At 39.7% G+C, this 12,495-nt stretch overlaps 1 protein-coding gene across 2 annotated transcripts in view; it reads right to left on the bottom strand.

The window, feature by feature from the left end:
- Nucleotides 1-12,495, bottom strand: part of POU6F2 (POU class 6 homeobox 2) — a 320,098-nt gene that overhangs the window by 96,866 nt on the left and 210,737 nt on the right. For both annotated transcript variants that reach the window (XM_086741701.1, XM_086741703.1), the window contains one exon: nucleotides 5,791-6,116. In XM_086741701.1, coding sequence (XP_086597827.1) covers nucleotides 5,791-6,116 — 326 coding nt within the window. The remainder of the gene's footprint in view (nucleotides 1-5,790; nucleotides 6,117-12,495) is intronic.

Below are 12,495 nucleotides of genomic sequence, written 5' to 3'. Positions count from 1 at the left end.
ATGATGCTCATGCATCTCCAGGTAGACATGAAGAGTAGCAGCCCTCAAACAAGCTAGCTGTGCCAGGAAACCAGCTTGCATGTCTCTGCACTGCGCACCAGGGCCTGGGAGCATGGTACAGCACAGTGCAGAGATACCTGAGCATTCAGCTAGGACAAACTGCCATGTTGCTGTACCGCAGTGGCCTAGCTGGTGGCAGACTCAGAAGGGATAAGGAGGGTCATGGAATTGCTCAGAAGAGATGAGAGGAGAAGAAGAAAGGAGAGGCCCTGGATGCGCTGAAACTCAAAGCCAACAATTTCTCAAGCAAGGATCAAGTTTGTGAACAGTAATGTCTGTGTGGTTCACACAACTATTGCAGTGGCAAAAGGAAGAGCATAAAAACAAAAGGTGAGGACTTGAATCACAACAGCATTTGCAATGGGTAATAAACACGCATGTGTGTGGTACACCAGTATGACTATGACTTTCTAGCTAGCGGAAATTTCTACACAAGTACTTGCCTCTTCCACTCATGAAATCATCTTTATCAGCCCACAAAAATAATTAAAATACTATAAGAATACTCAGAAATCTGAAACTGTCAGTAGAACAAGATACTTAAATCTTCCTGGACTTGTCTGAAATGAGCAGAGAATGAAATATGCAAAATATTTTCACGAGTTCACCAAAGGCAACTGAATTTAGCTGACTGTAGGGGAGTTTCCATGCTACTGGTTTAGAGCTGAGACCTAGGTCTTGCCAGTTCCTCCTGGAAATCCACCCAAGATCAGTACTTCAACAGGCTCACTCTAAGGAGGTGATGGGCATGAACCTTTCTGAATAAAAGTCTGCTATATCACCTGTGGCCTTATGATGTACAATATCTCATTCCCTATTGATACAAAAAAAAAAAATAGAAGATTTTGGAAAATGGGTTCAGAGCACTGCATCTGCTCACCATTTACAAAATACTTCTTTGTCAAACTGATTACCAAGTAACTTGGGAACAGATTCAGTCATACATTGCACAGTATCATATGCAGAAAGAAGGCTAGGTAATTTTAGCAATATAAAAAAAAAAAAAACCTCTGTGGGATTACTGGTGTAATCACTGCCATGTGATCTTGACCAAGTTTTCTTGATCTCAGGATTCAATAAGCATGAGACAAATACAGCGAGCCTTGGATGTGAACACAGATATACAGACAGCCCATGACTGTAGTCCTTGCAAACTTATCTCAGCTGCCTTCCTCAAACCACCAGATTTGGTTGTTTCTTCTGTATCTTAAATATATGTAAATTTATGAAAGTGTCAGTAAACACTGAGATTTTTTTTAAAGTAGATTTTTCCTTAATGAGAAGCTAACCAGTGAATGAGGTTGGAGGGGAAGGGAAGGGACAGTTTTGGTTTTGTGACTGTTGGAGCCTCAGGCATGTCTGTACACATTCTCCCTCATTTACAGTTGCGTGTTTCAGCCTTTCTGCTTTTCTTTTCTCCTTTGTTACAAAAGTGTTGAGATTCCAAATACATTATTTAAGATTTGTATGAAAATTTAATCTGAAGGAGGTTCTGTTTTCGCTATCCTAGAGTTTGCTATTACTTAGAAGATTTTTCTGCTGTTGTCATCTCCACACTTCCCTTCTTCCCTCCTTTTATTATTATTTTTTTCTCACTCATCATCTTCCATCAGCTCCAGTTATTGCACGTAGGCTTCTATGACAAAAAGGTGCTTTAGGAAGGAGTTCTGAAAACGGCCAGAATAATTTTACAGTGGGGCAACCCCTGGGGGATTTCTTGTTTGTCTGTTCCTATCCACACATGTAGAACAGTAGAAATCACTGGGAATTCTTCTGTTCCTATAGTGCAGCTCTCCCTTTTATCCATACCACTAAAACATACACTGAGTGTCAGCACCAGAAGCTAACCTCTATTTGGAGCCAGTTTAATATATGTTGCTGATACAGAGCGCCTTATTCTGGTAGTCAAACAGAATAATTGGCTACTTAGTACTTGGCTCATCTGATTTTATACACCATATAATCAAGACCTTATGGCTCCAGAAATTGAATTGAATGGAAACTGTGTAAGAAGTGCTAACTATGCTTTGAAGTTGCAACATGCTGATAATTCCAGAACCCATATAATTTGCCATGTAATAACATTAAACATTCACAGGAGAAGCATATTTGGAGAAGTGTATTTTCCCAGAAGTAAAGGTTTCTAAGTCCCCAATTTACAATGTGAGATAGGTTGTCTTTCACCTCTGGATTCCTTTGTCTCAATCAGTTGACACAATGAAAGTAAAAATCAGGCTACGATTATCTATATAAGAAATTTCACCATTTTAAAATGGGAGGATGAAAGTCTTCCCTCATCTACCTGACCCACCACCACCTGAAATACAGCTCTGCTTTGGAAAATTCTCCTCTGGTTTGTTGTCTTTTGAAAACAAGTGATGACCCTGGTTCTGCAGCGCTTTGCTTTTACCAGTGTAAATCGTTAGCACACAATCTAGGCCCTGGAACCTGAAGTGAGGTTGTCAATCTTTCTACGCAAACATTGAAAGACTTCCTAAAAACAATAGTTTCATAACTACAATCTAGCCCACTGAACTGAGTAAAGAAAAGTGATAAAATTAGAGAACAGAACAATACAAGAATTGTTCTGAGACTTTTAGCTGGTGCACGCTGCACCCGTATTATTAATTTCTGATCAGCTAGCAAAAGTACCTCAGCCAGGTACACCCTAAGCAAGTCACTTTCATTTAATTTGCCTTCTGAAGGACATGACAGCATCTGTACATTTTGAGATGTAATTGCTGTTATCCTTCAGAGTTTTTTGAAACAAACACAATCATCCTCCTGAATTACTGACTTTCCATGACAATTTTTTGAGGTTGCATTGTTCTAAACTAATATCTTTCAGACAGATCCTGAATAATGTAAAAGGATAAAGCCCACATGAAAAAATCAAGAATTCAGAAATGAAATTTAAGCTGTCAAACTTTAACTTAGTTGATCTTTATTCCCTTAATATTCTTCAAACAAAACTCATTTCATTCTAGTTCATAAAGAACATTACCTTAGAGGCCATAATATCTCTGAATTTTGCTCTAGGTCAATTTTTAAGTCAAAGCATTAAACATTAAAAAAATCTGCATTCTAAGCAGCTATTATGAACTAGATATATGAACTGCTGCCAAATATGTGCTCTCTCCTTTTTGAAAAATTTTTTTAAAAATATTTGTGCAGAGGAGAACAATTTCAGATCCAGTCTTCAAGCAAGATGTATGAGGGTAAAACAGCTTTTCTCTGCAGGATTTAGAATGGAAAGCCAAATTTCACAGAGGAGATCTTACCACTGTTCTGGTAAGTACCCAAACACATTCCTCAACCATATATAAAATGCAACAGCAATTCCTCTGGAAATATTTCTGAGTTTTGCTTGTTTGCCTATTAAAGAGTCTCACAATTGTCAACAAGATGACAGAGTATGTTTCAAGTTCTTAAGTATTTCTTAAGGAAGCTTGAGAAGTATTACACTAGAAATGATGTAGAAAAGGCTAGAAGGACAAACGAACAGCCCTACACACATGTCTAAGGAGAGGCCGGAAGTACCACGCTGAATTCTGGCTTCTCTTCTCGATGTCAGCACATGGCATATTTGTATCTGTGAACTACCTTGGGGTTTTCACGGCTATTTAAATGGCGAGGATCAGAGAGGAAAGAACATAAAAAATACTTATCCCCTAATTTATTAGTAACTCTTTAATACTGAGCCAGAGTTGACAGTTAATTACTTCTAATTCCTTGACTGTTGTTCTGAAAGTGTCCCAGTCACGCAGCTGCCTTAGTGGTACTGGCTGAGCTCAGCCCAATGGGAAAACCAGATCTCCCACACTGGCGTCTTTCATTAACTCTAATCCCAGAGTTCCTAAAAGGTTTATGGAATAGTGTTTGACCTAAAACCACCACAGAGTATTTTCTTCCCTCCTTCCACTTCTATTGAGTCTGCCACATCCAGACTGCCCTCAGACGGGTAGTTGTGAGGATAAGCATGCTAAAGAGAGCGATGTGCCAAGGTATCTCGATGAAAACACTGACATTGGCAACTCCCATGCAAGGAATTATTGATTTCACTTACTGTACTTCTGCAAGTCAGATGGGACCCTAGAGAGCTAACAGTAGAAAGTGCTTCTGCTGGCCTGTACTTGTAGTTCACAGATGAGACTGGAAGTACTTAGACTCAGTTGAGATCTACACTGGGTCCAGAGGCTATATGAGAGCTAAGACTTCAGATTCAGTGTTAGTACATCCCTCTCGAGGTATGAGAGGGATGTACTGAGATAATCCCACTTCCTCCTTACCCCAACTATAATTTATGTGTGCATTGGCTTTATTTGGAAAACTGAATACTTTTTGAAGCAAAATATTTAGCAGGCAGTTTTAGCAACATTACAGCTGCACCAAGACAATAAAATGTAACAGAAGCTCCTCTGGAAATATTCCTGTCTCTGTATGTCAATAATCTGCATACTAAAGAGTCCCAAAGCACTCACTAGCATGATAGACTGGGCATTAAGTGGTGCCTAAGTAGCCCTTAAGACAATACACAGAAGAAGCTCTAGAAACATTATGCTCTACTATAAAAAAAAAGCTCAGGAAGCAAGGACACATCTCTTGTGGACTTTTAAGTCTATTATCTAAACCATTAAAAAATCAGATTTGATGCAATTTAGTTGAAGCTCAGATTAATGCAGGTTTAACTCGCTACACGGCAAACACAGCTTCTTGTAAACCAATTCCCTTAATTATTTGAAAAAGGATTTTTTAATTATTAAGCTAATCAGTTTAATTTCTGCAGGAAATGGAGCCGAATCCATCAATGTGGATAAAACCTTTAAAGTGGGGTTTCAAAATCTAGAGAATAAAGTGAACAGAGACTTTACTGGTTTCTAAGTGCAGTTCCACTGCTCAGTGAAAAAGACTCACAGACGACACAGACGACCCTGGTGTTTATTCAGAATCATATGTGTGGGTACAGTCAAATCTGTTCTTGCAGTACGTGAATATAGCATGACACATGTAGTGTGAGAACACCCAAGTATAAGAAATTAGGACCACTGGATCAGAGCTCTCCTGTTACTGCCTGGGAATTCCAAGACAGGCAGAGCCCAGCATCAGCGTGGATGCCATAGCTGTTGGTCTATTAAAAAACCATGCATGCCACTGGAATGAGCATCAAGGTAAGGAATTAACTGACATTCTTAGCTTTGGAGTCTATATTGAGACTCTTGACAGAAGTATTTGATTCCTAGCAGGATAAACATTAGCACTGTGATTTCAAGAGGAAGGATAACCCATTGATCTCTTGCACATGTCCACCAGCAGAAGCTCTATTTCTTTTAGAGACAGTCAGGATCATCTGCTAATGAACAGCTAACTTTGCTGTGCTCATAAGTTATCACAAAGGGTGACTGCTGGGCAAACATAATTTGCAAAGGCCACATGCTGAATCCACGGGAAAAAAATTAGATAGTTTTTCATGAGTTTTACAATATGAACTTTAAAAGCAAAAGATGTTACTGTTCAGAAAGGAGTAGACTAGGACCATCACTAATTATGCTTTTCTGGCTTATCAGGCCTTTAAGTGTTCTAAACTGCATGCCTGTAAGGATTAACTAATACAAGGTGGAATTTCTCAGCCTGTATGGTCAGAAGGTGTAACCTTCACTTGGATTTCCCCTTGCAGGGGAAAAGCATGCGCTTTCTACTGTTGTACTGTTAGATTTGTACATAGCATCCTACCTGCAATGGATTAGGTGAAGTAAGAGGAGATGGAATGCCATGCCCTGGTGACTGGCTGGGTTTCTGAGGGGAGCTGGAGGACTGTGGGGCCGGAGGCGGTTGGCTCTGGCTCTGGCTCTGGGACTGTGTTTGGTTCTGCTGCGGTGGCGCTGATGGCTGTGGCTGTGGCTGCTGGGTCTGCTGGGACGGCTGTGGAGTCTGTGCCTGCTGACCTTGCTGCTGCTGCTGGCTTTGCTGCTGCTGACCTTGCTGCTGCTGCTGCTGTTGATGCTGGAGCTGCTGAAGATGCTGAAGCTGTTGAAGCTGGGAGTTCAGGGATGAGGTAGCTGTGAATTGAAAAGAGGGAAGGAAGTTATGTGGGTCTCAGTAATACCTACTGTGTCAAAGATAAGTCACATTAAATTCTGGTTCTGTTACGTTGTGGGGCACGCTGCCCACTGAGGTCAGCTGGCCTCAGACTTCAGATTGTGGCAGGAAACATGTTCCCATCAATAACAGCCTATGGTTCTGCCAGTGCAGGTAAGAGTTGGATTTCACTGGAGGCAGTGAACGCAAAGCTTTGGAAGGGCTACACCTCTGCCCACACGACGGGCATCAGAGCTGACCAGCAGTCTTTGTTCAGACAAGTTTATCAGTGAAGCCAACGGGAATTTTGCCTGCCTAGAGAAGAGGTGAAGAGGATGTCACTGTGCATATCATAGCAAGAAGTCATAAGGTGAACTGGTGCTGTTATATAAAGGAGGAGAAAACTATAGTTGTAAAATAAAGGGTGCTCTGAAAAGAGCTTTGTCATGTCTTTATACAGCAGGTGTCAGGAAATAAAACATTCAGCTGTGAAATTTCTTGTGCAGTGCATAGGTAGCAAAAATACCCAATAAAATGTGTGTGTCTGAAGTTAGAACTGCTCTTTATCATTCACATCTAAAAGCTATAAAGTTCCTCTTGTGAAATAGGGTAGGTATTCTGTGCACTTGCACTGCTCACTTACTCCTGCTAGTAAAGGTCTGCTGTGCTCCAAATGTAAGGCTTGGAAACCTCACATCAACCTGCTGGCACAGAGGAGCAAACTTTACCTCCCAGAGACACTTTCAGGTTGACTAGGGCATTCATTAAATTCAGGAAGGCAAGAAGTGTGCCACAGGGATGTCACTAAGCTTTAAACAGCATCCAGAACATCACAGGAGCCTGATGCTTTCTGGGGTTATAGCCTGAATAAGTCACCTGGGTCTCCAGCCTTACCCACTTTAATCAACATCTTAGGGGTTGCATTAGATGGCTATAAGATCCCAAGAGGACCCGCTTACAAGGTCATTGCACTGTTTTGCACTTTGTATACTGCTTTGTCAACACCACTCTGTATTCTACTTTCCATCAGCAGAAGCCGAAGTAAACTGGGAATGAATCAAATTTGTTATTTCTAAAATGGCATTCAAATTTGATGGCCAGAAACTGTTCACCAAGTTAGTTGTGGATTGGCAGATAAAGCCAAGTCATCTCCACTTTCTTTTCAAACCGACATCCCTATTTCAGCTTTCCAGATGTCTATGCCCTAGGGAAAAACCTGAGGTCTTGGTACAAGTTATGAAATCAATGAGCCATAAACTGGAATAAGCAAAAGGAAAAAGAAAAGAAAACTGATAAATATGAGGCAGAATGGGTAAGCCAGAAAAGGCTGCATGAAGGAAAAGCAAAAGGCTTGGTAGGAAGAGTTGTTGGTCATCCATTCCTATATTCATAGCCGCTCTAAATTTTCTTTCACCAGAGGTGGGAATCAAACTACAAATACACCTTTACAAGAATTACAGTCGTGTATGTGACTTCAACAAAGAACCTGAATAATACAGAGAGGGAGGACTGGTAACACCAATATATTTCTATCAGGAAAGTTACTGATGGAAGTTTTGTGTTTCAACATAAAAACAGAGTGACCATCAGATTAAAAACATGCACGGTATCTCATGCAAAATAAATCAGCCTGGAGAAGTAAGGGTACACTCCCATCAATTCCACGGTCAGAACTCATACCTAAATGCCCCCAACCCAAGATGGTAGTAAGTGGAAATATAATCTAAGGCATATGAGAACAAAGAATGGAGAAGGTGCATGTACAAGAAAGCAACTGCATAGACAAGCATTAACCACAGAATGAAGCACCTCAGATGGCAAGGAATACTATTCACCAATTCTGTCTGTAGGTATGTACACAGAGGTGGAAAGACCTTCCCAATCCCATGAGGGAAAAACTAATCTAGACTAGGTCTTTATCTTGTGCAGGCCATTTCCTCACCTGCGATAGCTTAGCAGTCTGGACAAACCACTGATAACCAGAACCAAGACTTCAAACACAACGGGCTCTTACTGCTTCCACAGATTCCGATATAGAAATGAATGCAATGACACCCCGCAGAAGCATAATTTGTCATCAACACAGCTCATAGAGAGGAACGAGGGTTCGTTTTATATCCTATGTACACAACTGAACAGGATGAGACAAAATCTTCTCTATAGCCAACTAGATATAGTGAAGGTTTTTTGTACTGCAACAGTCCCCAAACCCTTTTGCCCCCACAGGGCCCTCTTAAAGGCCATGGCTTGGAAGAATGGATTTGCCATGATGCCATGTACGTAGGCAGCTGGATCATGTAGCAGTGGACAGGCAAAAGTATTCAAGGTGGATGGGAAGCCATCTATTGAAACATTTTTGAAGCACAGAACACACCTAGCTCCTTGAGGAAAGCCTTCCAGTTAGAATTCGGAAAACACAGCCAATAATTAAAGAATGCCGAAAGTGTCAATCTGAAATAACACAAGGTAACACAGGATGGAGGGATCACTGTGATTCCCACAATACAGAAGTTGAAAACCAGGTCAGTGCTGAATTTTTGTCAATGATCTTATGATTGAACTTACAATATCCAAAAAATATCTGTTGATACAATATTAAAGATAAAATCATCACTGCCTGGACTTCTTGAAATGGTGACATACAAGACATGAGGAGAACAGTAAAGAAACCCAAAGTGTAAAATAAATGAAGTTTCTTGACAAACTAAAACAAATGAAGGGGTGATTACATAATATTGCAAAAAGTTTATTATTTTTGCACATAGCTCAGAGCAATCAGAAGACTAATATTTAATAATTATTAGTATCAATGTTCACCACAGAGCATACGATTTTCTTTCAGGATGCCTTCATTGCAATGTTGCCAAACAGTGATATAAGTAGCCTTGCAAAATTACAGAGTCTAAAGCACAGATATGGATATACAGAAATAGTACTGATCTGTTTGTTTACCATTGGACAAATATCCACACTTATTGAAATGTGGTTTTATTAAATGTATGAATCTGCTTAAGAAAGAAAGACTGTATTGCTGCACGTTGGGATTTACTTGCTAGAACAGTCATCCTAATGCTGCAGGCCTCAGTTTCATTAACGAGTCATGTCTTTGATCAGCTGTTGAATTACATTCTTAAAGATTAAATCTTCATTAAACTTCCATTCGCCACAAGACCAATACTCTGTTTAATGGACATTTTGATTTGCACATTCTTTCTTTTGCCAATACATAAAACAAGGGACAGAATCCAGAGGGAAGAAAAAGGGGAAAAAATGCCTCAAGAGCTTTTTTTTTTAACCTAAATTTTGCTGGTTCGGGTCTTGCTGAGCTGCTAATGTAACCAATGTCAAATGGCCATTACCAACACACTTCTGTGCATTGACAATGTGAGCAAATGCAATCGCTCAGGCAAGCTGACTTGTCTGACGAATGAAGAGGGTCTGAGGTTGATTTGAAAAACATCAAGTTTGTAAATTCTGTGGGCATGCCCAGCACTTTCAGATGATGTCTTGATATGGAGATTTTTTCATTCCCCATCTGCATTCAGTACTGCTCAATACTTGAATGTTGGCCAACGCAGAAATATCAGTATCCCACTGGAAGTGCACTCATTCTTCCTGGGGTGGAAGGTATTGTTGATGGAGAAAATTCACTCGATGGAAAAGTTTTCAAGTCCATCGCCAGCAACTGCACAAAATTATTCAAATAACTTCTTGTCTTTTCATACAATTCCTTTAAAAAGCCTCTCTGAAGCCTGCTATCATGTTGAGCTATAAATTGCACTGAAGTGTCTTAGTGAGGCATGACTGTTTAACATGCTGTCACTAAACAAACAGCTAGGGAATGGGAAGAAGGACTGTTAGATCAGACAAGGCTTTCCCAAAGACACACAGTAGGTGTACTGCAAAGGTGGATTTAGGGATCCAGATCATGCCTGCAGTCCGGTGTTCATGCTGCCTGATTGCACTGCCTCTCACAATGTGTGTACTATCCGCAGCAGGGGTTGTGTCATATTATTGTTTGTAATCAAATCCAATCCAACTCCCAGAGCTTGCTTGCATACCTCATCCATTATAAATCGTATACCTGTCTGGCATTTGTCACTTTCTGCAGAGCTTGGAGTCTGATGGAATTTCAGGTAGTACAACAGTGCTATGCCTGCATGTATAAAAGATAACACGCACTGCCTACCTCACAGGAATCTTTTTATGACTCACTGGCTAACAGCCAGGTAAAACTTTGATATATTTAAGTGAGAAGTGCCTACTCTCTTTCAGAATTGCATTCAAGAATTAAAAAGGCTTGCAAAAAAAAATTGGAAAAAGTTCTTTCTATAGTTAAAAAGACAACATAAAGAACATCACTTTAAAAGAGAGATAATTATCAAAAAAAATGCATGCAAGCTATGAAAAACTGTGAGGAAAATCCACAAAAGTTGTGTGACATTTCAACTTTCCTTAAGAAAAATACACGTTGAATATACACCAGCTATCCAAGAATACAGTAAGAAGAACTAATACCTGCAAAGAAACAATGGCATGAGGGGTTTTCAAACTTAAGTTTTAACTCTAATTTCTTGGTTGCAGCAGTGCCACGGCAATAATTCCCAAGGGAAGTCCCATGTTTTATGATCCTACTTTAAGCAGATTATCCTTAGCCAGAGTATCAAAGTATTTACATTAGAATTAGAGATATGGAGTTAAATGATGCAAATGGATGGTCAAGCAGCAGTGAAAGCAAACTCTCTGATCTCCCAGGTCACCTACTTCTATACTTGTCAAAGACCTCAGACTACTTTAAGGACTTAGAGAAAAATATGATCTAAGGAACTCACTCCTTCTTGACTTCCTTTGGGGGATACCTTAGACACAATGCTACTACACATTTACAGTATTTACATAAAATGTGTCTTTTCATGTTTTCATTGTAGCTTCTGTTCCTATGCTGGTTACCTACAGAAGGAACTGAAATGAAACTAAAATGCCCCTCTGTCAAGTAGAGTGGTGCAATGGGAAAAATTCACCTCTAATTCAACCATGCTGAAAAAAAAGCAGTCTGATCCATGATAAAGGGAAGAACTGAATCTTTTTCTTAGTGGGAAAACTAAAAATTCCAATCCTGATTTTATTCACTGTAAGTAGTATCAGCTACCTGCTGCCTCTGGATAACTTATTATTGCATAAGTATGGGAATGGCCCTGGTTATATTTTAAATAAAAATATACGTTTTAAAGTTTAATCACATTTCTCCAAAAAGCAAGGAAAGTAAGTAAGCCCACAAATGTTTATGTAATGAAAACAATGTAAAAATTAGGAGTCTTTTTTCGCCTCTCATTCACAATATAAACTCAGATTCTTAAGACCTCTACAGTGCTTGGCAGAAGATCAAATCAATGTTCAGGGATTCAATTTGTATCTAGAATCTGCTCTTGTGGATAAGCTTCACATAATGTCTGATTTATTTTATCAGTGATTTGTGCATGTTTGTTTCTGTGTAAAGAGGAAGAAGGGGTAGGAGGAATTATGCTACTCTGTCCTCTATCCTCCTATTTACATAATTGCACAGATGTTCTTCAGTGCCTCAATACAATATACAATGGACTAAAAAGGCGAAAATGATATATTAAACCTTTTCCTATTTGACTGAGCATAGAGCTTGGCTCTTGCCGTTTCCAGGGCCTAATGCCTTTTTCCACTTCCCCAGTAATGGAGAATGGATTTGCATTGCCTTAAACTGAAAAGTGTAACTAACTTAAGCATCTGGGCTTGTGTTTGAATTGACGTAGCCCGCTTTTTTTTTTTTCCACCCTGTTGTTTCTCTTCTAATGAGGTATATGCCTTTCTTTTCTCTGAAACAGATTTCTAAAGATTGAACGCACACGCTGAACAGTCCAACGCAAGGCCGTGTTTACACTCTCTCCCTCCCGCGTAATGAGGAGAAGGTTAGCCAAATACCCAATGTGTTTTTGCATATGCTTGAATTTTCTTTTTGAGAGCAAAATGTGAGTTGTTTTAAATATGTTAGCATCCTCTTTGTGAAAAACAGGAAGGGCTAGACTTGTGGCTGAAGAGATTAGCAATGGGATACAGAGCATATTATTTCTAAATCACTGGTTCAAATCCACTCTAGGTCAATAGAAGGAACAAAAGTCACCGCACTTTAATGGTGCTTTTGAGTGTTTTCTACCTTATGGAAGATGTATTAGATGTATAGAAGATGTATTCACACACAGATACCCATGGAAAGCCTGCACTGGATGCAGTTTGACACACAGTCAAGGTAAGAAATTGATGGTCTCCCAATACCTATTAGGAAGATCATAAAGACTACAGCCTTGGATGGCATCAACTGACATCCTTATT

This window comes from Chlamydotis macqueenii, chromosome 2, assembly GCF_036417535.1.
Source record: "Chlamydotis macqueenii isolate bChlMac1 chromosome 2, bChlMac1.mat, whole genome shotgun sequence".
NCBI lineage: Eukaryota > Metazoa > Chordata > Aves > Otidiformes > Otididae > Chlamydotis > Chlamydotis macqueenii.
This window is presented reverse-complemented; position numbering and strand designations above follow the sequence as displayed.